The sequence below is a fragment of the Nannobrachium achirus genome (assembly GCF_963921795.1).
Source record: "Nannobrachium achirus genome assembly, chromosome: 15".
NCBI lineage: Eukaryota > Metazoa > Chordata > Actinopteri > Myctophiformes > Myctophidae > Nannobrachium > Nannobrachium achirus.
Genome location: NC_137822.1, coordinates 49,943,847 through 49,970,869, shown reverse-complemented (window position 1 = coordinate 49,970,869; position 27,023 = coordinate 49,943,847). Strand labels below are relative to the sequence as shown.

The following is a 27,023-nucleotide window of genomic DNA, read 5'->3' as shown; positions in this document are numbered from 1 at the left end:
GAGTGAAGCTCTGGTTCTCATGTGATGTGGTTCCAAGCGCCCCCTGGTGGAGCAGGAAGGAACAGTTTGAGAAAAAATGATAGCAACATAGGCCTACGTTTATTTTCAGAAAACTGTTAGGATTTAGGAAGACATTTTTAGAACGTGCCTATCAGTGGTTAAGGACCCCCAAAATGTGTTTTTGGCCGCGGACCCCCATCTCGAAATATTTTGTTCCACGGATGGACCCCTATTGCAAAATATTTTGTTCCACGGATGGACCCCTATTGCAAAATATTTTGTTCCATGGATGGACCCCTATTGCAAAATATTTTGTTCCAGGGACCCCCAGAAGCAAAGATTTGATTTCGGTCTATTCTGCATCTAGCTTAAGGGAAACAAGTTTGGGTCGACTTTGTTTTAGGTCGAGTATTGTATTGTATTGTATTGTATTGTATTGTATTGTATTTAATGTATTCCTCTCTAAGCATATCAGCTTTAATGTGCAACATAGTTTTCTCACTCAACAGTAGACCAACACAGTGAACACACATACAGTAATACTGTAGGCCTACAGTAATACAACAAATAGTTGTTATGTGGAAATAAGAAAAAAGTTCACATAAACTCATCACAACAATAACTACATTTATACATTATTATAAGCTTCAATTTCTAAATAACACACTGCACACTGGAGGATTTGGTACCTTTAACTCTCTGAATAATAATAATAATTAAAAAACTATTATTATTATTATTTTTATCATTTGTATTATCGTCATTATAGAATATAGTCTAATTGTTGTTGTTCTTCTTATTATTATTATTTTATAATTATTATTAAATGGGGAGGAAAATGGAGGTTTCCTATTGGTCGACGGAGGAGGAAGTCCCGCCCTAACAGCTTTATATCCGTGTGCTGATTGGCCGGCGGGTTGAAGCTCCGGAAGTGACCATAGAAGGATATCCGTGGTTTGTGTTTCAGCGGGAGCGTTTGAACAACACAACACAACAACGCAGTAAAAACACCACAACAGCCTTTAAAAGTCTTATTAAAGTTGTTAAAGTTGACTGTCCTGCTGAACAGCCTTCCTCCCGACCAGGTAACGTCTTCTTTATTGACTTTAAACCATTTTATCCATGTTTTTATCGTCCTTTATCGCCTTATCGTGGAGCTAACGGCCGTGCTAACGGCTAGCAGGCTAGCAACAACACACTGTACTGTAGTGCTAGTTTAACGTAACGGTGAACATTAGCAGATCTACAAGCTCTCAACGCGTCGCCTCCGCGACGCGTTGAGAGCTTGTAGATCTGCTATGTTCGCCATTTTAAAAGGTAAACGGTAGAATGCAATGTGTGTATAAACTCGGGGCAGGTGGAGAGAGTGGTTTAACCATGTTAACCATCCATTATATAATTTTAGAGAGAGGTCAGTCAGTCAGTAGGTCAGTCACAAATGCATTTCCACCTTTATCTCTTCAGCAACTGATCCCAATTTTCACATGGCGCATTGGCCATTAGCATTATACAGAGGCTGACGGAGCCCGATTTCCATTTTCACCAAATTCAAGCTATTTCTTAGCGTTTTTATACCACTTCTGTTCAACTCAACTTCAGCCTGTTGTCAGGGCAACGGTCCGTTCCTCCAGGCCATGGGATCTGTAACCCCACACCCACCAATCTCACAGTTAGGAATGTTGCAGTGTCTCTCTCTCTCTCTCTCTCTCTCTCTCTCTCTCTCTCTCTCATGTGGTTTGCCTGCATGCACGGGTCACTCATGCACCGGGTGCATTTGATGTGTGTCTTATCTTCCGACGGGTATGGCAAAATTATGTAGAGCAAGCGCATACATCCTCATACTTCTATTCACCTAATTTAGCTGTTAAATTATTTGTATCCATCAAAAAATATACACTCCTCCATGGGCTGCTCCTTACATTATGATGCCCCCACATATTCTCAGTTACAGTTACTTTCTCCATAACCCACACTCTGCACATATATTGGAGCACATATCTTCAAACGGGTAAGGTCTAGTACAATATAATGTAACACAATGATGAATATCTGAAAACAAAAGTCACCTCCAAACGGCTGCTATACCAAACCATTGATTGATTGATTGATTGAAGACTTTATTGTCAGTTTGCATAGGAAAAGGTACAGTTTCATGACGGTACAGTTCACTGGTACAAGGTCTACTAAAAGGAGATCCTAGGAAAGCACTTGGATTATTTCCACAGGAAACCATTGAATGACAGACAGAACACAGTACTATGATAGATATTTGACTCATATAACATTGAATGACAGACAGACAGAACACAGTACTATGATAGATATTTAACTCATATAACATTGAATGACAGACAGACAGAACACAGTACTATGATAGATATTTAACTCATATAACATTGAATGACAGACAGACAGAACACAGTACTATGATAGATATTTAACTCATATAACATTGAATGACAGACAGACAGAACACAGTACTATGATAGATATTTAACTCGTATAACATTGAATGACAGACAGACGGAACACAGTACTATGATAGATATTTAACTCGTATAACATTGAATGACAGACAGATAGAACACAGTACTATGATAGATATTTAACTCATATAACATTGAATGACAGACAGACAGAACACAGTACTATGATAGATATTTAACTCATATAACATTGAATGACAGACAGATAGAACACAGTACTATGATAGATATTTAACTCATATAACATTGAATGACAGATAGACCGAACACAGTACTATGCAGTAGTAGGAAAATCTTTTGTACCGGCTGCCCTTAAGCTGTACAACGAGACACATAACGGACGAATGAAAAGGACTTCCTAACTTAGACTGACGGAACTATTGCTGTATTGACTTTGACCTCTAAGGACCTTCCAGGGAAAGTGCTCATGTGCGTCTTGCGGTGACATGCTTCCTAGTTTCTTCTTCTCTGAGCTGTTTTGTATTGTTTTTTTTCGCACTGTTTTTTTGACTTTGCACTATTAAGTTGGAACTATTGCTGTATTGACTTTGACCTCTAAGGACCTTCCAGGGAGAGTGCTCATGTGCGTCTTGCGGTGACACACTACCTAGTTTCTTCTGCTCTGAGCTGTTTCTGTTGTCTGTTTGTTTTTTTCTCGCACTGTTTTTCGACATTGCACTATTAGGTTGTGTTGGTAGTTTCTAAGTATGTGTCTTGTTTAACAATGACAGTGAGATACTTGTTGCACTAACTAGCATTGACTGCTTGGTTTCTTTTTTGTAAGACACTTTATGTATATATACTTATATTTAATTCGCCCCCTCTATTGATGCACCTTCTCTTTTTGGTACTGTACTGCTCTTGTTTTTACTCTTATCTTTTTTTTTTCTACTTCTCTGTAACTTTGTAAATAACTGTATACTGCTGTGCTACAACTGGACAACTACATTTCCCCCTTGGGATAATAAAGGTATCTATCTATCTATCTATATCAGATATAGTCAGGACAAAAAGAAAGAAACAGTCTATACAAACAGTAAGCATATACAAAGAAGGGTCAAGGAATGTTACTTGTTAAGAGATACATAAAGTGGTTCCTGTGTAAATAAACCGAAAAGCTTCTTTTAGTTGACCTTGTCCCAATTATTTGTGCTGTCATGAAACTTTTCCCTGTTGCAACCTGACAATACATTCTTCAAGCAATCAATACAAATATAAATGAATACAATATGAATTAAACATATATAATATTTTCCTATGAAGGTCCACTATGAAGGTCCATTATTTATTCATCATTTGATCCACAGAACCACAATGTGATAGCCTCGGAAACCCAGGCTTCTTTTGGCGATAGGAAGAAAAGCCTGTAGATCTGCTGTTTTCACTCGTTTTGTGCGACAGTTTTGTATGATGAAGCAGGGCTTTGCTTTACCAAAAGACGTACACATTTGAAACTTGGAGATACGAGGTTTCTGCCCGACAGTGACGATATTTTAGTGATTATGTTGCGAGGAAAACGTTGAGATAACAGACATTTTGGTTGGAACTGACTGAAAATAACTTAATACTGTACTTCAAGTTGATAATAAATAGTTTTGTCGAAATAAATTCCAAATATTATCAAATCATCTTGCGGCACCCCAGGGTGCCCCGTCACCCACTTTGAAAACCCCTGCCCTAAATAATGACTTGACTAAACGGTGATATCATTACGTGCGCATCCCGCATCAAAAACTCATTCAAGTCGCCCAGGGACTCATTCATGTCATGGTCCTGGGGTCCCGGGGATGCGCCTCCATTGGAGTCCATGTTAAAATAATTTACCGGGTCGCGGTAAAAGAAAAACATTTTAAAATTCCACAGACACAGATACTGAATTTCCCCCTTGGGATAATAAAGGTATCTATCTAGACACCACCATTGTTCATGGGTGAAAGCATACTACTTTATCCTATGTTAACACAAATAAAATCCACGTAGAAAGTCTTAAACAGGCGATAGAAACGTCAATGTTTTGATTCCACCGACGTCTGATGCCATTTTGCGCGCCCGAATTCATTAGGGGCACATGTTTTAGAAGTTTTAGTAGTTCTAAGTTCAAACATTAGCCAAATTGTAAAATAAATATAAGAAATAGGCAAACATTTTGAAAATAGCCGATATACAAGCTCACAGTGCTCGAAAACATTGTATTGAGGACTCATAAAACTTTTCTGGGACCCATTTGAATGACCACCTGTGGGTCCCGGGACCCATTACATTGAAAACCTAGTAACATCACTGGACTAAAGTTTAAATATTTCTGTGTGTGTACTGTAACTGTAACACGGTCCCTAAATGATGTCTCTCTGTCTCTGCTGCAGGCTGTTGGGTGGAGCGGCTCCTCTCTCTGACTCCTCCAACCAACCGCTGCTCTCCTCTCCTGCTCATCCAGTGTCTCCAGGTGTGTGTTTTTGGCCTCCCCTCCTTTCTGCCAACACTTCTCTTTAGTCTTTAGAGCACGTTTAGGGTAGTCTCGCGTAGCCAGACAACTATTCCACAATCTCCCAATGCTATATAGAGTCTGGAACGGCAGCTCCCGAACGGCGAGTATCGGAAGTAGCCACTGCTGCACTGAACTGTAATCCCATTGGAAACATAACAGAAACACACTCATCATTTTAGCAACATATTCTTGTTATGCGTGTATAGTTTAAGAAAACGTTTGAAATCATGGAGGTAACACCAATAACACCAGAGAAAGATGAAATAACCCCCCCAGAAATATTGAAAGGAGACTTAACGCTTCCAGTAGGACTTGTTATTGCTACTGCACAAGGGAGCGGTTGCGTCACATCCGCTTTATCTCGCACTCATCGTTTCTATTTCCGTTTGCCAGACTGTATGCTAGAGCCCTGCACGGGCCTGTAATGTGGGGCCCGGCCCGGGCCCGTGGAATTAAGGCCCGGCCCGGCCCCAGGCCCGTTGGTGAGTTTCAGAACCGAGCCCGGCCCGGCCCGTAAGCCTGTCACCTTATTAATTATTTAATTAAATATTTACGTGCGTGGCTTTCACTGCTGCGTGCAGCAGCTACACTCTCAAGGGGAGTCCATACTGTCACATACCACCGAAATTTGCGTCTGAAAGGTCCAGTGACACACATAGTTTGTGTGAGTGTGTGACAGAAGAAAAGCCGTAAAGCCCTCGGCTCATCGCGGCCATTGGCTAATGTACTCATGTCACGACCAATCAGAGCCGTGTTGCTATAGATACGGATAGAACCCATAGCCTAGAAGACTATAGGCTATGCGAGGCAGCACCGCACTGACTCACTCACACTCTCCATTCTAGCTATGCCCACAGCCGCACACAGAGACGTCCAGGGTTTCCGCCACCGTTATATAGGCCGGGCGCCCCGCCCGGTCTGATATCGCCCCCGCCCGGCCAGACGTCCAGGGAAAATGATGCAAAATTCCTCCTAAAAGCGTACAGGCAGGCGACACGGCTCTGGAATGTGTTCAAGAATGTGCATGCATCCTGCCTCGCTGCGCTGTCTATCAACGCACATTAACACCAGATAGATTTGTGTTACATAGTTGTTATTTTTTATTCTTTTGTGCTGTGCTGTATGGCTGCAGCGTGCAGAGCATACACCATACCCCTTTTTTGCAAAGAGACTTCACGTCGTCGTCATTAGACACACACACACACACACACACTTGCAGAGAGAGGGAGAGCTATATTATTAGCCGACATGCTAACAGTGCCGCTATGTGTCCGATGGGACGCGATGCCAGATGAGAACCACAACAAAACGTTTTCATCATCTTCACCTCCCAGCGAGTCAACAGTTTGCAAATGCGGATCCTACATGCTGCCTGCATTAACATTGGATATGTTTCTTTAGCCTACTTGAACGGGGCAATAGTGTTCCGTTTCTCTCTCTCGCTCTCTCTCTCTCTCCCCCCCAGTCCCTCCCGTACAAACGTTGTGCAGTGCAGGCTTGCTGGCGTGTGAGCTTGATGAAAACCGCTAATCTACAGGCTCACATTATGCAAAAAAAAGACGTGCATCCGGACGCGATGAGCGCTCAACTGCCTGCAACTAATTCAAAATCGCGCAATGCAACCCGTAAAGCGACATGCCTCATTGTGCGAACATGAAGTGACTGTTATGGAGAAACTAGTCTTTAGCTGTGAGTTTTCTCAATCCCCCAAAACAGGCACAGGAGTAGCGCTAGGTAGAGAGGCGCGTGTGTGTCTTTGTTTTCAAAGAGTCAGAACAAACTCCTGGGCTGGTGATCAACACTGCTTTTCCGACGTTTCCTCCCAACAGCGACACATATCCACACGTTACTGAGCTGCATGTGTGTCCAGCCTGCTTGCAAGTGTTTGTGTGTTAAGATAAACACATCTCCAACTCCGACCGTCTAACTTTGCTCAGCGTTGCCATGTTTTGTTTGTGAGAGAAACAAGCAATCAGGTCTATGCAAATAAAATGTATGTTTTTGTAGTGGAGTAAAGGTACAATATTTGGATCCGAAATTGTGGTGGAGTAGAAGGAATCAAAATACTGAAAACTGGAAATAGACAAGTAAAGTACAAATACCTTGAAAATAATTAAGACACTTCTCTTTACTTCTTTAGGCCAAAAATGATAAATGTTCTCTTATTATTTTGAGGGCAAAAATAAGAATTAATATTAAAAATTAAGTGAATTAATTACTGGAATTAATTAATTAATTATCAAAAAAATTCGGCGCCCGCGCTTTGCGCGGGCGCGAGATCCCCCCCTGGTCAAGACTTTTTCCTGCAGGAAACCCTGACGTCATGTGTGAAATTCACTGCGCGAAATATTCCGAGCATGGTTCTGAGCCCGGCCCGGCCCTAGGCCCGTTGATGAGTTTCAGAAATGAGTTTTTGGCGGGCCGGGCCCTGGTCGGGTCCCGTCGGGCTTGCAGGGCTCTACTGTATGCCGGGAGCATTTGCCCAAATCGCGGAGGCAACAGTCTGGCCTCGTGAGACTACATTTAGGGTAACAGCTCTAATATCTATCTCTCTATCTCTCTATCATGTGCTTCTCAAAGTTTTTCATGTCAAGAACTAGGGGTGGGCCATATGGACATGAAAAAGTTTGAGAACAGCTGATTTATAGGAAGGATTTAGAAGTCTGGTCAAAGAGCGGGTCAAAGATATTCAAAGACTTGCACAGATCTTCACGATTTTTCAAAAATAGCAGATCTACAAGCTCGCAGCGCCGCGCTGTGAGCTTGTATATCTGCTATTTTTCAATAGTTAAAGCATAAAATAATGATTAAAGTGGTTCAAATCTAACGCGACTTGGGCGCGTTCCTGGTATTTGAGAGTTAATGTGTTGATGTTTTCTAATGAATGGTTCCAGGCTTCCAGCCAGGATGGCGTTCCTCAGTGAGCTGAAGAGCATCAGCTCCATGGTGGGTCAGGAGCTCCAGGACTTCACTGACCAGGTGGACAACGTCCACATGCTGTGGCTGGACGAGATCCAGCAGGAGGCCACACGATTGTTCTCGGGGTAGGTTCTAAAAACCATCTCACTGTCCTCCTCTGTACATGTCCAAACCATCTCACTGTCCCTCCTCTGTACATGTTCATCTCACTGTCCCTCCTCTGTACATGTCCAAACCATCTCACTGTCCCTCCTCTGTACATGTCCAAACCATCTCACTGTCCCTCCTCTGTACATGTCCAACCATCTCACTGTCCCTCCTCTGTACATGTCCAACCATCTCACTGTCCTCCTCTGTACATGTCCAAACCATCTCACTGTCCTCCTCTGTACATGTCCAAACCATCTCACTGTCCCTCCTCTGTACATGTCCAAACCATCTCACTGTCCTCCTCTGTACATGTCCAAACCATCTCACTGTCCCTCCTCTGTACATGTCCAAACCATCTCACTGTCTTCCTCTGTACATGTCCAAACCATCTCACTGTCCCTCCTCTGTACATGTCCATCTCACTGTCCTCCTCTGTACATGTCCAAACCATCTCACTGTCCCTCCTCTGTACATGTCCAAACCATCTCACTGTCCCTCCTCTGTACATGTCCAAACCATCTCACTGTCCCTCCTCTGTACATGTCCAAACCATCTCACTGTCCTCCTCTGTACATGTCCAACCATCTCACTGTCCCTCCTCTGTACATGTCCAGCCATCTCACTGTCCCTCCTCTGTACATGTCCAAACCATCTCACTGTCCTCCTCTGTACATGTCCAACCATCTCACTGTCCCTCCTCTGTACATGTCCAAACCATCTCACTGTCCTCCTCTGTACATGTCCAAACCATCTCACTGTCCTCCTCTGTACATGTCCAACCCATCTCACTGTCCCTCCTCTGTACATGTCCAAACCATCTCACTGTCCCTCCTCTGTACATGTCCAAACCATCTCACTGTCCCTCCTCTGTACATGTCCAAACCATCTCACTGTCCTCCTCTGTACATGTCCAAACCATCTCACTGTCCCTCCTCTGTACATGTCCAAACCATCTCACTGGCCTCCTCTGTACATGTCCAAACAATCTCACTGTCCCTCCTCTGTACATGTCCATCTCACTGTCCTCCTCTGTACATGTCCAAACCATCTCACTGTCCCTCCTCTGTACATGTCCAAACCATCTCACTGTCCCTCCTCTGTACATGTCCAAACCATCTCACTGTCCCTCCTCTGTACATGTCCAAACCATCTCACTGTCCCTCCTCTGTACATGTCCAAACCATCTCACTGTCCTCCTCTGTACATGTCCAACCATCTCACTGTCCCTCCTCTGTACATGTCCAACCATCTCACTGTCCCTCCAAACCATCTCACTGTCCCTCCTCTGTACATGTCCAAACCATCTCACTGTCCTCCTCTGTACATGTCCAACCATCTCACTGTCCCTCCTCTGTACATGTCCAGCCATCTCACTGTCCCTCCTCTGTACATGTCCAAACCATCTCACTGTCCTCCTCTGTACATGTCCAACCATCTCACTGTCCCTCCTCTGTACATGTCCAAACCATCTCACTGTCCTCCTCTGTACATGTCCAAACCATCTCACTGTCCTCCTCTGTACATGTCCAACCCATCTCACTGTCCCTCCTCTGTACATGTCCAAACCATCTCACTGTCCCTCCTCTGTACATGTCCAAACCATCTCACTGTCCCTCCTCTGTACATGTCCAAACCATCTCACTGTCCTCCTCTGTACATGTCCAAACCATCTCACTGTCCCTCCTCTGTACATGTCCAAACCATCTCACTGTCCTCCTCTGTACATGTCCAAACAATCTCACTGTCCCTCCTCTGTACATGTCCATCTCACTGTCCTCCTCTGTACATGTCCAAACCATCTCACTGTCCTCCTCTGTACATGTCCAACCATCTCACTGTCCCTCCTCTGTACATGTCCAACCATCTCACTGTCCCTCCTCTGTACATGTCCAAACCATCTCACTGTCCTCCTCTGTACATGTCCAACCATCTCACTGTCCCTCCTCTGTACATGTCCAAACCATCTCACTGTCCTCCTCTGTACATGTCCAAACCATCTCACTGTCCTCCTCTGTACATGTCCAACCCATCTCACTGTCCCTCCTCTGTACATGTCCAAACCATCTCACTGTCCAAACCTTCTCACTGTCCTCCTCTGTACATGTCCAACCATCTCACTGTCCCTCCTCTGTACATGTCCAAACCATCTCACTGTCCTCCTCTGTACATGTCCAAACCATCTCACTGTCCTCCTCTGTACATGTCCAACCCATCTCACTGTCCCTCCTCTGTACATGTCCAAACCATCTCACTGTCCCTCCTCTGTCCAAACCATCTCACTGTCCCTCCTCTGTACATGTCCAACGGGGAGGTTAACATGATGTTAACGTGTGTTTTATTTATGTGTGTGTTAATAGGGAGGTTTCCACAGAGCCTGACCTCATGCCAAAGACTCCGTCTCAGAAGAGGCGAGCTCGGCGGAAGCGTGTGTCCCTGGCTCAGGAAGAGGCAAAACCCAGGACTCGACGGTGAGTTGCTAACCCCCCGGCTCCACCGGGCGCGTCGAGCGTCGCGTCAACGTCAACGCTGGGAACGCTCCCGTTTTAATTAATGAAGGGTGCTCCACTGCCGACGTCAACGTCCGCGTCGGACGCTCAAATTCGCCCCGGTTCATTTTTTGATGGCGTCCGACGCCGTCATTTTGGTGGAGCCCTAGCCTTACATGAGACACACTGTTTAACCACACACACACTGTTTAACCACACACACACTGTCTGGCATAGACACACTGTTTAACCACACACACACTGTCTGGCATAGACACACTGTTTAACCACACACACACACACTGTCTGGCATAGATACACTGTTTAACCACACACACACTGTCTGGCATAGACACACTGTTTAACTCATATGCTGCCATTTAACAATACCTTCGTACTCTTTAACTGCCATTCGTCTCCATAGACTTCCATGTAATTCATAGTGCACGGATCATGCACACCCATGCCTAGATAATGCACCACGTGTGTCCACATTGCTCACAGCTTTCAAACAAAAAAATCCGAATGGAAATCCGTTCAGGCATTCATGAGATAGCAGCCATTATGTTTTACACTGTTGTGAGCTTGGAGGTCTGCTACCTGAGTTGTATGGGGGTTGTATGGGGGTTAAACAAGCAATTTCGCGATCGCTATCATGCCTACTAACGTTTTTGGGGTCCCAAAACATTTTTTGAAAAAAAAAATGTTTTGATTTTTTTTTTTTTTTTTTTCAAAATGGCGGAAATTCTCGGGTTCCTCGGGCGTGGCAGGGAGGGACATCGCGAAATTCTCGGGTTCCTCGGGTTTGGCAGGGTATGAGTTAACCACACACACACTGTCTGGCATAGACACACTGTTTAACCACACACACACACACTGTCTGGCATAGACACACTGTTTAACCACACACACACTGTCTGGCATAGACACACTGTTTAACCACACACACACACTGTCTGGCATAGACACACTGTTTAACCACACACACACACTGTCTGGCATAGACACACTGTTTAACCACACACACACTAGTGGCGTTTCCATAAACTTAAGCGCATTAGGGAAGCGTATTATCAGAAATGCGCATTTAGACTAAGTGAATTTAGCCCGTTTCCATTTGCGGGTGTCATTCGAATAAGGGTAGTAGTTCGTTTGGAAAACCAATAGGTGGCGCACCTTTTCAGTGCTACGACATTCTATAACTGCAGAAGAAGAGCGACAAGCGACACAACAATGCAATAATACATAATATAATGAATACAAAATGTCACGGGGCTGTTCTGAGAGCTTCGCCTTGCAACACACGCACGCACACGCACACGCACACAAACACATTAACGTATTATCCACACAACACACCATCGCATCGCTTCGCGCAATGGAGGAAAAAAACGCTTCAATAAGGAATGTGTCCCATTTTGACGATGAGTTCACTTCTTTGACACGTTTCCATCCATGCCTCTGTTACTCTCTCTGACTTTTATACCCTCTCTCTCCGCTGCTAAACTGGTCTGCGTGCTGTCTGCTTCTCATGCCATGGTGCCTGATTTATGATTAGTCGTATGACTGTGTGGCGCACGGAACAGTAGATTTCCAAGATCAAACTGTGTCCCTCCACGCTACGTTGTAGGGTTTGTAGATCAGGCAGTGGGCGTGTACTTGCAAGAGCAACATATAGCGAGTCAGTCCGTCACCCGTGCGCTGTTCCCATGCTGGTAGTGACTATCTGGATATATTTCTGCTGATATAAAACAAACCTGTAGGCCTATTGAGTTTTAATTTCCATCGCAAGCAATCATTATACAACCTGGGCGGATGGATGTGGACGGTATGAAAAGTGTGTGTGTGCGTGGGTGGCTGCGTGCGCGCGCCTGTACATGTGTGTGAGTGAGAGAGAGAGGGAGGGAGGGAGAGATGGAGAGGGAGAAAAAGAGAGAGAGAGATCTGTCGATCATCAGCAGCTGTCTTTCTCTGACGAACGCTATACAATGGACGTTAATTAAGCGGCGGGGGAAAGTGTTATATAGGAGGACGATATGGACCAGAACGTCATACTTTATTCGAATGTATTGTCTGACCCGTTTCCATTCACTTTTGCGCATTTAGTTTATCCGATTAAGCCTCAAAATCCTCCTCCTCCAAGCGTATAATCTTTTTTGCGGATAATGAAAGTTTATTCGCAAATTGAAGTGTTTCCATAAAAACATTTAGCGAATCAGCCGTTAATGCGCAAAAAGTAGTTTTATGGAAACGCCACTACTGTCTGGCATAGACACACTGTTTAACCACACACACACACTGTAGTGGCGTTTCCATAAAACTACTTTTTGCGCATTAACGGCTGATTCGCTAAATGTTTTTATGGAAACACTTCAATTTGCGAATAAACTTTCATTATCCGCAAAAAAGATTATACGCTTGGAGGAGGAGGATTTTGAGGCTTAATCGGATAAACTAAATGCGCAAAAGTGAATGGAAACGGGTCAGACAATACATTCGAATAAAGTATGACGTTCTGGTCCATATCGTCCTCCTATATAACACTTTCCCCCGCCGCTTAATTAACGTCCATTGTATAGCGTTCGTCAGAGAAAGACAGCTGCTGATCGACAGATCTCTCTCTCTCTTTTTCTCCCTCTCCATCTCTCCCTCCCTCCCTCTCTCTCTCACTCACACACATGTACAGGCGCGCGCACGCAGCCACCCACGCACACACACACTTTTCATACCGTCCACATCCATCCGCCCAGGTTGTATAATGATTGCTTGCGATGGAAATTAAAACTCAATACAGGTTTGTTTTATATCAGCAGAAATATATCCAGATAGTCACTACCAGCATGGGAACAGCGCACGGGTGACGGACTGACTCGCTATATGTTGCTCTTGCAAGTACACGCCCACTGCCTGATCTACAAACCCTACAACGTAGCGTGGAGGGACACAGTTTGATCTTGGAAATCTACTGTTCCGTGCGCCACACAGTCATACGACTGTTTAGCAGCGGAGAGAGAGGGTATAAAAGTCAGAGAGAGTAACAGAGGCATGGATGGAAACGTGTCAAAGAAGTGAACTCATCGTCAAAATGGGACACAAATTCCTTATTGAAGCGTTTTTTTCCTCCATTGCGCGAAGCGATGCGATGGTGTGTTGTGTGGATAATACGTTAATGTGTTTGTGTGCGTGTGCGTGCGTGTGTTGCAAGGCGAAGCTCTCAGAACAGCCCCGTGACATTTTGTATTCATTATATTATGTATTATTGCATTGTTGTGTCGCTTGTCGCTCTTCTTCTGCAGTTATAGAATGTCGTAGGACTGAAAAGGTGCGCCACCTATTGGTTTTCCAAACGAACTACTACCCTTATTCGAATGACACCCGCAAATGGAAACGGGCTAAATTCACTTAGTCTAAATGCGCATTTCTGATAATACGCTTCCCTAATGCGCTTAAGTTTATGGAAACGCCACTACTGTCTGGCATAGACACACTGTTTAACCACACACACACACTGTCTGGCACAGACACACTGTTTAACCACACACACACACTGTCTGGCATAGACACACTGTTTAACCACACACACACTGTCTGGCATAGACACACTGTTTAACCACACACACACACACACTGTCTGGCACAGACACACTGTTTAACCACACACACACTGTCTGGCATAGACACACTGTTTAACCACACACACACTGTCTGGCATAGACACACTGTTTAACCACACACACACACACACACTGTCTGGCATAGACACACTGTTTAACCACAGTCTGTTTAGTTATGGGTACACATAGACAGACACCTGGTTAATCACAGTCGGCGAAACACCTATATTCTTTTTAGGGGCTTTTATGCCTTTATTGATAGGACAGTAGACTGACAGGTCTTTATTGATAGGACAGTAGACTGACAGGTCTTTATTGATAGGACAGTAGACTGACGCGTGATTATGGATCCCACTGGGAAAGATGGATGGAAACGCCATAGAGCGCTCGTTTTCACAGTTATTGTCCACGACACTGCAAGCGGCGCGAAGGCCAGCGGACCTTGGTCCTGCTCTTCGCCCCCGAGCGCCGCAGGCGCGAGTGGCCGCGAAGCCGTGGTGAATGCAATCGTTACGGCCTGGGCAAGCGCACGATAAACGCCATGATAATTGGGGTTTGGTGCACCTCGCGCAGTCCAAGAGACTACAACGGAGCGCTCCCTACGTCCGGTTCAGCCAATCACAAGCTTCAAAATGAGTCCGGGGCGTGGTTATCCATCTTTCCCAGTGGGATCCATAATCACGCTAGACTGACAGCTCTTTATTGATAGGACAGTAGACTGACAGCTCTTTATTGATAGGACAGTAGACTGACAGCTCTTTATTGATAGGACAGTAGACTGACAGCTCTTTATTGATAGGACAGTAGACTGACAGGAAATGGGGAGAGAGATGGGGAGTGACATGCAGCAAAGGTCGTTGGAATCGGGACTTGAACCCGCGACACGCTGTCAGCCATCAGAGCCTATGTGTGCCTGGACCACTAGGCCAGCGGGCGTCCCAAAACACCAAAATTGTAATGACAATATAAAACTGGGGCTGACACTAAGGTCTCAGATTGTAATGACATTAATAATTAATAAGGACACTAAAGTCGACTTCATTACACAAGTCGACTCCCACAAAAAAAAAAAAAATAGCAGATCTACATGCTCGGAGCATGTAGATCTGCTATTTTCACAATTTCTGCCTCTATATATTTGACAATTTGGCCAATGTTTAATTTGTCATTTTAGAGGTATTAAAAAGTCCTTAAATTGTCAAGTTGCACATTAAGTTAATCATCTGGGGACCCCCCAAAATAATTGGGGGGGTCGTGTGTGATGTGATGACGTCATCAAACAATAAAGTCGACTTCAACTCAACTTTTTACTGAGTCGAGTCGACTTGCAAAAATCACAAGTCGTTAATGCCCTACGCCAACGTCAAAGCGTCACCATGCCATGATAAATGCAGAGATTTGCCTACATTTGGGCGTACACCAAACATGTATTCTGTTCCACGTTGATAAATGAGGGTCTGTACTGTCTGTGTCCTGTTGTTCTCAGGGGGAAGCAGTGATAAATGAGGGTCTGTACTGTCTGTGTCCTGTTGTTCTCAGGGGGAAGCAGTGATAAATGAGGGTCTGTACTGTCTGTGTCCTGTTGTTCTCAGGGGGAAGCAGAGATAAATGAGGGTCTGTACTGTCTGTGTCCTGTTGTTCTCAGGGGGAAGCAGTGATAAATGAGGGTCTGTACTGTCTGTTGTTCTCAGGAGGAAGCAGAGCAGTTCAGCTGTGGCCAAGAACCTGTTTGAAGATCCTGAGGTTGAGAAGACCCAGCAGAGCATCCTGGAGGAACCAGAGCCCTACAACCCTACCAGGTAGGCCTCTCACACTACCAGGTAGGCCTCTCACAGTGTGGATTAACCACAGTCTAACAGGTAGGCCTCTCCTCTCACAGTGTGGATTCTGACCGCAAACTGTGATTTAGTTTTTTTTTTTAGTCATAGTCTTTTGAATAACTTCAATTCAGTTTTAGTCATTTTAGTCATCTGAAAGTTTTTAGTTTTAGTCTAGTTTTAGTCTACTAAATAACATGATATTTAGCCAGGTAAATCTACTGTACAAACATAAATCTTCTGGTGATTTGACGTCTGGTTGCTTTGCTGAAAATAGCTGATCTATAAGCTCATAGATAGCTGATCTATAAGCTCGTAGATCTGCCACACCACCACAAGGCACGGCTCACTTCACACTGGCTGTGATTTAAAAAATGTATTAAAATGTCAGTAATGTCTTGGTATATTTACGTCATATCTGCCCTGAAGCCTAAAAAAAGGCCAAATGTAAATGTCATTTCTATTCACATGTTCCATAATGTTAAACGACCCAAAAGACACTTAACCTGACTGCGCCAGATGGTGGCAGCAGTGAGTATGCCTGGCTGCATGCCGCTCTGCTTACCATCATCTGGGATCGCTCAGGCAGACCCGATGTAAGGGGCGGGCCATTTTTTCAAGTTCTTTAGCAGGTGATTGGATGGGGCCGTCTGTCTATCACAGTCTGGGAGTGTCAACTCCAACCACTCATATTGGCCTGTCTGCATGACGTTACACCCAGACTCCGCCTCCTGGGTTTCCACGTGGTCTGCAGTCAGACTCTATTGGCTCAGAGCCGCTCAGAGCCCGCCCGTAGCTGCCGCTGATTGGTCCGGCCCGGGACTTTACGAGTGATATCAACTCTCCCTGAGCAGTCTCAGATGGTAAGGTAGGGTGGTACGCACTACTGCCACCATCTGGTGCAGTCAGGTTAAAAGACACTATGACACCGTAAATCACAATGAACTGTGCGACAACTAATTAATCCTCAACCTTGTGAATGTGCCCCAGCCCCGCCCCCAGCGCCGCCCCCAGCGCCCGCAGGTGTCCCCAAGCCTCTGTGAGGATCTCTGCTTCCGACCGGCGCTCTGCAGAGCTGTCCGTGATGCCATCTCTCCACGGGCGCTCTGCAGAGGTCTCTGTGATGCCACCTCTCCACGGGCGCTCTGCAGAGGTCTCTGTGATGCCACCTCTCCACGGGCGCTCTGCAGAGGTCTCTGTGATGCCACCTCTCCACCGCCAGACCGCTGTGACGACGCCTCCCCAACCAGAGCAGAGGTAGGCAGTAGAGGATGACATTTGACAGGAATTCCCGTGGCAGGACAAGAGTCAAATTTGTATTGATGCCAGGATCGGGACGGGACAGGAATGAAAATCAACAGGAGTGGGCAGGAGCGAGAATCGTCCCAGACCAGTTCATCAAATCGCAGAAATAAATTGCACAGGAAAGTGAGGTCTTTGAACTGCGAACATTATAAAATTATACATTATATAATAATAAACATGATATCAAATATAATATGGATCAAAATAGAAAAACATCTGCGCGATTTTTTTTTTTTTTTCTTTTTTCGGGAGCGGGATGTGAACGGGAGTGATTTTGACCAGGAGACATTGTACAGGAGTGGGACGGGACAGGAGTGAAAATCCACTCCCGTGTCATCCTCTAGTGGGCAGTAGGCTCCATGCCGCCTCCTAGAGCACTGGTTCCCAACCTTTGCAGATGTTTTGTAGATCTGCCATTTTCACCATATCTGCCTCCAATATTTGATCATTTGGCCAAAAGCCAATTTGAGTAGCTGAGACGAAAGTCCATATTTGAATATAGATATTTTTTTGATTTACCAGACTGTAAACCACAAACTTTTTAATCTGTTAAATTCTTAATGCACTCCCACCTCATTAGGAATTATAAGACTTATACTGTGGAAAAGACATTATATCTCCAACAGTTTGTGAAACGTACAAGCAATATTCAGCAGACAAAGGGAGCAGATAACATTAAAACAGACACTTGAACAAAATGAGGGGGGATTGCATTAACAATTTAACAGATTAAAACGACTAGTTTGTGGTTTACAGTCTGTAAAATCAAAAAACATCTATATTAAAAATATATATATATATGGACTTGGACTGTTATTCGTCTCAGGTACTGAATTAAAAAGGTCTTGAAAGGTCCTTCAATTTGTCACTTTAGAAATGTGCAGATACCCTGGTCTGTATACACCCACTCTGAGGGAACGCGGACATTATTTGTTGGCCGGCGGATCTCGCCGCGTCCTCCGACGTCTCAAAATGACTCCTGCTGCTGTCTACTTTGAGTAAATGAGGAAGTGATCCGCGGTGGAAAACGACTGATAAATCATAGTGATTTTATCATTATAATGGATAAGCCTAAACAAACCAGTCCACATGAACAATACTGATGTAAAATAAGATATCTGAACGGCTACATTTATTTATACAATTAAAATGTCATGAACCTAGTGTTGTCAAAAATATTGGTATATCGATAAATACCGATACTGAAAAAATCCATTCGGTACAATACGGCTTTTCCGTAGTATCGGTAGTATCGATACTACGTTTTACAGTTCGGTACGGCCATGCAAGCTGGAGCGTTCCTGAGCTGTGGCGGCTTATTTTCTCTTTCTTTTATTTAACTCTCAACAACAACAGGTCCGCTCGCTCAAATAAATAACTCCATCTCATTACAGTTCATCTGAACAAAAACAACGATGCGAGCTGAACGGGGCTATTAGTGTTCCGTCTATCTCTCTCGCTCTCTCTCACCCCGTCCCTCCCTCCCTCATCCCTCCACACACACTCTGACTCACACACACACACAACGAACTGCAGCTAGTGGTGGCTGCGTGAGCTAATCTAAGAGGCATACAAACTCACATCATGCCAAAGAATGGCCAGATTAATGCACACGCTTTACGTGCTGAAGGACAGGGCACCATGCTATTCCCGCAAAAGTGCTAAAATCAAAGGCTGCTGAAGAAGCGCTAAAAATGTCCTCCCTGTTGGTAGCCAGCCACACATATCCACAATATTGCACTACATAAATGCATTTAATCATGAGCATGTGTGTCCACTGCAGCCAGCTTGTTAGCGTCCTGTGCTAAGATAAACACATCTCTGTCTGATCACCCAATGTTGCCAGGTTTTGTTTTTGAGAGAGAAACAAGCAACCAGGGGGGTTGCTTGTTGATACTGATGACAGTATAAAAACAGAAAGGATTGCCAAGCCAATTTCACCAGCATATTAATAACAATAATAATGATAATAATAATAGTTAACTCTTTGAGTGCCAATCCCGAACTAGTTCGGCTTTATTAGCGTATCGTAGAGTGCCGATCCCGAACAAGTTCGGCTTTTAAAAAAAAAAAAAAAAAAAATTGAAATTTTTTTTTGAATTTTTTTTTTTTTTGGACCCCATCAAATCTGGTGAACATGATTTCAATCGCGATTTTGCATGTTCCACCCCCATACAACCCCATCTAACATACAGGGCAGCCATTTTTGTTTACATTACATGTAAAACATAATGGCGATTATCTCAAGAATGCCTGAACGGATTTCCAATCGGATTTTTTTGTTTGAAAGCTGTGAACAAACTGCACAAATCCACTCCAATGCAATCCAGGATTGCATTGGATTTTTTAGAGCTCATTCTTCTCTGTTTTTTTTCCCATGCATGAGGTGTGCAAGGTTTAATCATGGCTAAGTTGACGAAAATAAGGCTTCTAAAATGCTTGGTAGCCAATAGCTAACTTCAAGCTAACTTCATCCTCTTCCTGTACATGCACAAAGGAAAGTGTTCAGGCAAGTCATGGCTCCAGGGCTTGGGCATGCATTACCAGCATATCTCTATTATTCTCTGGTCACTGGGCGCCCTCTAGTGGTGATAGGCTGGCACTCAATGAGTTAAATAATAATAATAATACATATTTTAACAATAATAATATATTAATTCATGAATTTATAAAACATTTTAATATCATTTTTGGGGACGGATTACATTAATTTGGGGACGGTTAAATTTGACGTTTGTAGACGGTCCTGGGACGTTGGTGAAAAAAGTTAGTCTGGAGCCCTGGCCTTTACAGTGTGACAATCTGAGGCTTTTGAATATGCACACTACCTCAATATTTACAATTTACAATTGCAATGCATGCCATGCACTCACTGTTACTGTGAAAGAAAAATATTACTGTGAAAGAAAGTGTAGTTATTTCTTCCAGACACTTGATAGTTCATTTTTTTTATTTGTGTATTTTTCTTTAAATAAAAATACATTTTTGCACTAAATTCTCCGTGGTTGCGTGGTATCGAAAATGGTATCGAGTATCGAAATTTTTCAAAATATCGTATCGAAGTTGAAAATCCAGTATCGTGACAACACTAGAACCTACACAGTTATAGGGGGGCTTGCCCAGACTTCTTTTTCTTCCGATCACCAAAAGAAGTCTGGGTTTCCGAGGCTAGTATACACCTGAACTGTATGTTGGTTCCTTTACTATTGAACCAGAAAAGATTGTTCCACATTGAACTGCTTTAGTCTAGCACCCAGCCAACTGTGGCTTTAGATGTGCGTGCCTTTTGGCTGCTTTGCGGTCACCTTGCTTACCCACATTAAGCTGATCATCTGGCCCCAGGTTGAGAACCACTGTCCTAGAGCACTGTTTAACATCTACACTGATTGATTTATTATTTGTAAACAACAACACCTTCTTATTCCCCTATGAGATACAATAATCCTTCACACAGAAATAAGACAGGAGAGTGATCAGAGTGAGAATGGAATGTTTTACTATGGAGAGAGAGTATTCAAGACAAAGGTACAACAGAATAATCAATGGTTCGTGCTCTCTCTGACAAATTATGTTTTGACATGAGTATAAGTATGGTCATTTCATCAGTCAATGGATGACGTTTCAACAGTTCATAGGATATGTTTCTTGTCCACAAATCACAAGACAAAGAGTCCATATACAGGGTTCCTGGGGGGAGAGATGTCCTTGCTGGTGTCTGGATGACACCAAATGTCCCAGGCCGAGCCTTCGAATACCAAAACAATTCTCATTGTTTAGGTACTGGCTCCAGGCAGTTGATAAGGCCTGATTTCTACCAGACGGAGACCTTGTGTGTGTACTGTACATGACATTTTTATGACACAGTCACTGTGCCTTAAACTTCAGGTGGTCATCAATATGTATTGATAAAAAGATGATATTAACCATAACAAAATACTTATCATACACACTGAATCAAACAACTTAAAAACTGTCTGAGTAGACGTTGTTAAAATGTCGCCACAACATGTTTGTTTTTATGTTGATAATATGGTACACTGACCATGAAGAAACAACTAAAAACATGGCACTTCTTTATGTCAAGAAGGTTGCAGAGTCCGGAGCCAGAGGAGCCAGAGGAGCCAGAGGACGCTGGCTCTCCTGAACCGCCAGCCGCCTCTCCTGATTCCGCGCTCGACTCCTCCCCTGAACCTGCGTCCATCTCCCCTGAGCCAGCGCTCGACTCCTCCCCTGAACCTGCTGCCGTCGTCTCTCCTGAGCCAGCGGTCCTTCTCTCTCCTGAGCCAGCGGTCCTTCTCTCTCCTGAGCTGGCAGCCATGTCTCCAGAGCTAGGGTTCGACTCCTCCCCTGAGCCAGCGGTTGTCTCCTCCCCACAGCGTGTGGCCGTCTCCCCTGAGCCAGCGGCCGTGGCGGTGGCGTTCCCCAAAGCGCTGAGCATCAGGATGTCGGCCGCAGACCGCCGCTCCGCAGAGACGGCCCGCAGAGCACTGACCTCTGGGACCTCTGTGACCTCTGTACCCCAGGTGAGGAAGACATGATATATGACTGATTATGACTTTAATAGAAGCTTTAGATTTACCTTCAATGAAATGATATGACTGCTTATGACTTTGATAGAAGCTTTAGATTTACCTTCAATGAAATGATATGACTGCTTATGACTTTGATAGAAGCTTTGATGTACACTCAATGATATGAATGAAATGATATGACTGCTTCTGACTTTAATAGAAGCTTTAGATTTACCATCAACGATAATACTTCTACATTATGATATTTGATAGCTTGTAAGTCTAAAGACCTGTCCATACTCTACGACCACTAAAGTTTTCTTCTTAAAGGGCCGGTTCAACTACAAATCACTCGCAACTTCTCAAAAGCATTACTCCGAATTAGAGTTCGGAAAGCTGCAAGTCAGAAAGTCGTAACTCACCGACGAAAGGTTTGGTGGTCGGAGAGACCGGCCTGATAGCTGTTGTTTTGGTACAGCCTGTCTTGTTAGCAGCGACGGTAGAACTGTGACCTCTGACTCGTACCACTGACATCATGTTGTACTTCTCTCCATGATATTACAGGGGTTGACACTAAGGTCTCAGAGGCACTTGCCCGTCGGGCAATTACAGGTCATGTTCTACTTGCCCAATGTTCATGCCTACTTAAGTTGCCCGACAAGTAAATTGTCCATTATAAACGTATAGGTACTGTACAATTTTAATGAATAAGTGTTTAAATTTAACACTTATTTCTTTACTTTCTGGGGCTGTGCGATAAAAAAGAAATCATACTGTACCTCAATACTTCCAAATCCAAATACCTACATAGCTATGATTAAATATGTTTATGGTTTCACACTAGTGTGTAGCAACAGTAAAAACTGCACATTATAGGTAAACTGTGCTCTTATTTTACATTCCACAGACCAGAAGACAGAGCACTCTGGCCACGTTCAGGTGTTTAGATATCTGGTGTTGTGTTTATAGATGGTTGAGTCCCCTCTCAAATGAGCACTTGCCCGGTCGGGCAACCTGAAAGCAAACTTCAGGCAAGCCTTAGTGTCAATGCCTGATATTGTGTTACATAGAATATTGATCTGCTCTCCTAATCTCCTCATCGATTACTGTGTGATTGATCAGAGTTCCACCCCAGCGGCCGCGCTGCCCAAAGCGGTGGTGGAGATCACCGCCAGGGACCGCCGCTCCGCCGAGGCCACCAGGCGCGCGTCGTCATCACGTCAGAGTGACCACGCTGTGACCACAGAGACACGGGCGCCATCCGACACACCGGCGACCACAGAGACAGCGGTGGACACAGAGACAGCGGCGGAGGAAAGGGTAGGGCTGGGCCATATGGAAAAATACAATATCACAATATTCTTCCAAGCTGTATCACGATAGACGTCACAATTTTTTTTTTCATGTTGGTTTTTATGGTTATTTAACAGTACAACCGCCTACAAGCTAACAAAAACTAAAAGAAAAAGTAGTAACAGACCATTTAGACCAGTGGTCCTCAAAGTGGGGTCCAGGGACTCTCTGGGTTCCTTTTGGGAGGTCTAAATTGATCCTTGCAAGTATGTAACTCTGACAGTAATACAAATGAAACCAAATGGACCCTTACGGGTCCATTTGGTTTCATTTGTAAACTGTCAGCGTTAAGGGGAGACCTTGACGTTTTAAAGTTTGAGAACTACTGATTCATTGTTGACTCATTTAGGCCTGTCCTCTAAAGATCGACGAATCGACGCGTCGCTTTAAGCCCCGGGAATCGACGCCAATTGTTTCAGTCGAGGAGTCGAAAATATATATTTTTTTATATCACCAGTTAGCCTACTACTGCAGTGCACTGCTGGACTGCTGTCATGTACTTCCAATTGAGAGATGTAGCAATTGGCGAACAGTCATTTATTGTCTCGCACTATACTAGCGTAGGGGTGATTGGGTGAAAGTGAGACGGAACGACCAGAACCGCCGCATCGTTAAAACATTCGGAGCCGCCGTTAAGAGGAGAAGCACGCTGTCAAAATCCCATATTAAATAACCTGCCACAGCACAAACGCACGTCCACGAAGTAATTAAACAATCTACTAAAGTCAAATTAACATACACAAGTGTAGGCTACTAGTTACATTTTCTAATTAAAGTGCTTCTGAATTGTTCCAGTGTTGTAAGTAATCCATGATGATGTTTGTTTCGCTGTGTTTGCGTCCATGGCATGTCCACACTGACTGCTGGCTCTAGCGGGAGCTGTGCCTCCCGCTTTTTATGATCCGTTTCTGAAATGAATCCGTTCTCGACACCGACTCATTACTCTGTCAGTGAATGGTGTCCCGCGACTGCGGACTGGATCCCATCGTTCATTTAAAATTCTTCTCTTCTGACCTTCGACAGAGACAGTCGCTTTTTCTCTCTCTCTCCCCCGGCCTACCCTGGCCCCGTTATCTCTATCTCCTCGGAGTCGAGATGGCGGGGCCTCCGATAATCTATCGCCTCCCCTCGGCTATATCTTGTGTCTCTTGTCCGCGTTTGCCTGCCTGCTCCTTGTGACTGCTCTGAGGGAACTGCCTGGCTATCGCTCTCTCTGCTATTCTGCACTTCGGAGCAAAGATGGAATTCATTAATTGGGGCCTGAGTGCGATCGATACCATATTCTCAACCAAGACGAATGATGGGGACTCACATTGTCCTGGCTCATCCTACCCTGCGGGATATTTAAAAGATTCTTACGGGAAATGGCAACCACTATGCCTGTTTCCGTTAAGCATCGAAGATTCGGAAGACATAATTATATTTTGGAGCCTGGTGGCGGGTACCCTAATGCTTGGAACTGCAGCGGGGCTCGTGTACCGAAAGATAAAGAAGATGGCAGGAGCCCAACAGAATGCCCAACGCCTGCCGGAGATGATAGCGGAGATCGGACGGGGTGTTCAGCTGATGTCGGGAAGGCTGGATCTCATTGCAGCACGACTGGCTAACCCCTGAGACGGGTCGCACTGGGAAAGACTTTGAGGGGGGCTACAATCAAGCCACCCCGAGCTAAAGTCTGTTTTTCAAATGGATATGATTTCGGACCCCCTGCCCGCAAACAATCAACCGAGAGCTGCGGTGGAGCAGAGGGGAGCTTGCTATGCTTTTCCCACGGAGCGTCCCCTGGAACTCACCCGCCCCAACCCCCCAACCCGTCCAGACCCCCCCAACACCTGCGGGCAGCGCTGTCTCAACTTTCACACGGTGGGGGCTGCGTCGGCCCGTGGATTACACACACTCACACATTCATTGCCTGGCGCGCACAAGGGCATGGTGAACTCTCTCTGACTGTTGCTCGAACTTTCTCGAACTTATCGCATTCCAACGCGTGTTAAGTCAACAGCACGATACATCAAGAGACTCTATGTTCTGTGTGACCTTGTCAAACTGATAAACCCGACACAACATCTGTCTCTGATTTCCTCTGTCCCCCCTCCCTCCTGCAAGGCTTGAACATGTTTTGTCTAAGGAGTGTTTTTGCAAATGATTATCCTGTTATGACTTATAATCAGAGCTCATGACCGTGATGAATATTTGATTTTTTTGACTCACCCTCATGTCCTTACCCCTCCCCCCCCCTCCTCTCCTGCCTTTTTCTCTCTTCCCCTCCTGTGTGTTTGTTCGTAAACCTGTTTGTTTTGTTTTTGTCTTCATGTGGGGACTACGGATGAAATTTAGCATTCTTGCTAATTCCGGTGTATTTACATTGCATTCATGTAGTGTTCATTAATATGCATTGTCCCGTCTAAATAAATAAATACAAAAAAAAAGAGCCGTTCAAGAGAGCGGAATCGTTCGCGAATGTCTCATCTCTACTGCACGGCAGTGCACCGAGACGGGGCAGAGTTGAACAGCGGAGATGTTTTATTTGTTTTAACGGTGTTGTACATTGCTATGCAGATAACATTTGTGCTCGCGCACCGATATCACCGAAAACACAGTGTATTCAATTCATCTTAATGTATTATTGTGTTATGTTGATGTGGACGTTTAAAGCAACACTTTTTTTTGGATTTTATTTTTTATTTTTTTACACAACGTAGACTATAAAACGATTCGTCGACGCGTCGGAATGAACCCCTCGACTCGAATCGACTTCAAAAATCCCGAGTCGAGGACAGCCCTAGACTCATTGTATCAGGACATAAACAGCAGGATATCTCTGAAAAGGCATATTGTGGAGACATAGTATGGATCTCAATGATCTTTCTCACCATGTCGCCCACCTCTAGGAAATGGTCAGTCGTCACAGTGTCTCCCTGAAGCTGAGGAACTCTGTGGCCGGTCTGAGGACCTCCAGGACCTCCAGGAGCTCCAGGACCTCCAGGTCTCTCCTGAAGAAGATCAGTGTGACCCGTGCCACCCTGCAGAGGTCCATCTGTCCTGGTACGTCATGGTTGGACAACACTGGCTTTCAGCCCTTTACACTTCAAGGCCGTTATGTATTCATCATTTGATCCACAGAACCACCATGTGATGACATTTATCCTCTCAGACCCAACACTAGTGTTGTAGTACTCGAGTCAATGTCTCGTCTCGAGTCAGGACTCGAGTCCAAATTTTCACTGACTCGGTCTCGTCTCGGTCTCGCCCTTAATTTGACTTGGACTCGTCTCGGTCTAATTTGACTAGGACTCGCCCCCCACCGAGTCCACTCGAGTCGAGTCACAACAATGCAATGGAATAAATGTTATATCCATATGAGAAGACAGAGGAGCGCAGTCACGTTAACATTAAGAGAGCTGCCTTGTTAAGTAACGGAGCATTCTGACGCGCATCTGATAGGCACACAGTAGTAGCACGCATGCACACACACAGGCACACACACACACACACACACACACACGTAGAGCCCCCCCTCAGCACAGCAGCAAGCAACTAATCTTCCCAGAAGTTATTTTTTTCGCCATACAGACAACAGCGCAACAGTCCACTTTCCTCTTACCTGCAGGATATCCTTGTGTCCCCAAATAAATAAGTCCTTGTTGTAGTAAAAAGAGCTTCCAAACACAAGCCTTTGTGATTATGTGTAGTTTAATCCACCCGCAACGCTGGATTAAGACTTTTCTTTTTGTATTTCCAGGTGTAGTCTATTACTCGTTATGCAAGCCTCGTCCAAAAGTTTTAAAGTGCACTGATCAACAGAGAGAAGTGTAACATTGTAAGTCCCTGTAGAGAGGTTAAAACAAATCAAGCAGTGACATGGGGTATTGTTTTGCCTTGTATATACTTGAAAGG

The 27,023-nt window shown here is 44.6% G+C and overlaps 1 protein-coding gene across 1 annotated transcript in view; it reads left to right on the top strand.

The window, feature by feature from the left end:
- Positions 1 to 7,878: 7,878 nt before the first annotated feature.
- LOC308299920 (uncharacterized protein) overlaps positions 7,879 to 27,023 on the top strand; it is a gene marked incomplete at its 5' end in the record, with an annotated part of 38,931 nt that continues 19,786 nt past the window's right edge. Inside the window, 7 exons of the mRNA XM_080743698.1 lie at positions 7,879 to 8,015; positions 10,398 to 10,508; positions 15,832 to 15,939; positions 16,948 to 17,214; positions 21,350 to 21,785; positions 22,896 to 23,093; positions 26,018 to 26,171. Coding sequence (XP_080599824.1) covers positions 7,879 to 8,015; positions 10,398 to 10,508; positions 15,832 to 15,939; positions 16,948 to 17,214; positions 21,350 to 21,785; positions 22,896 to 23,093; positions 26,018 to 26,171 — 1,411 coding nt within the window. The remainder of the gene's footprint in view (positions 8,016 to 10,397; positions 10,509 to 15,831; positions 15,940 to 16,947; positions 17,215 to 21,349; positions 21,786 to 22,895; positions 23,094 to 26,017; positions 26,172 to 27,023) is intronic.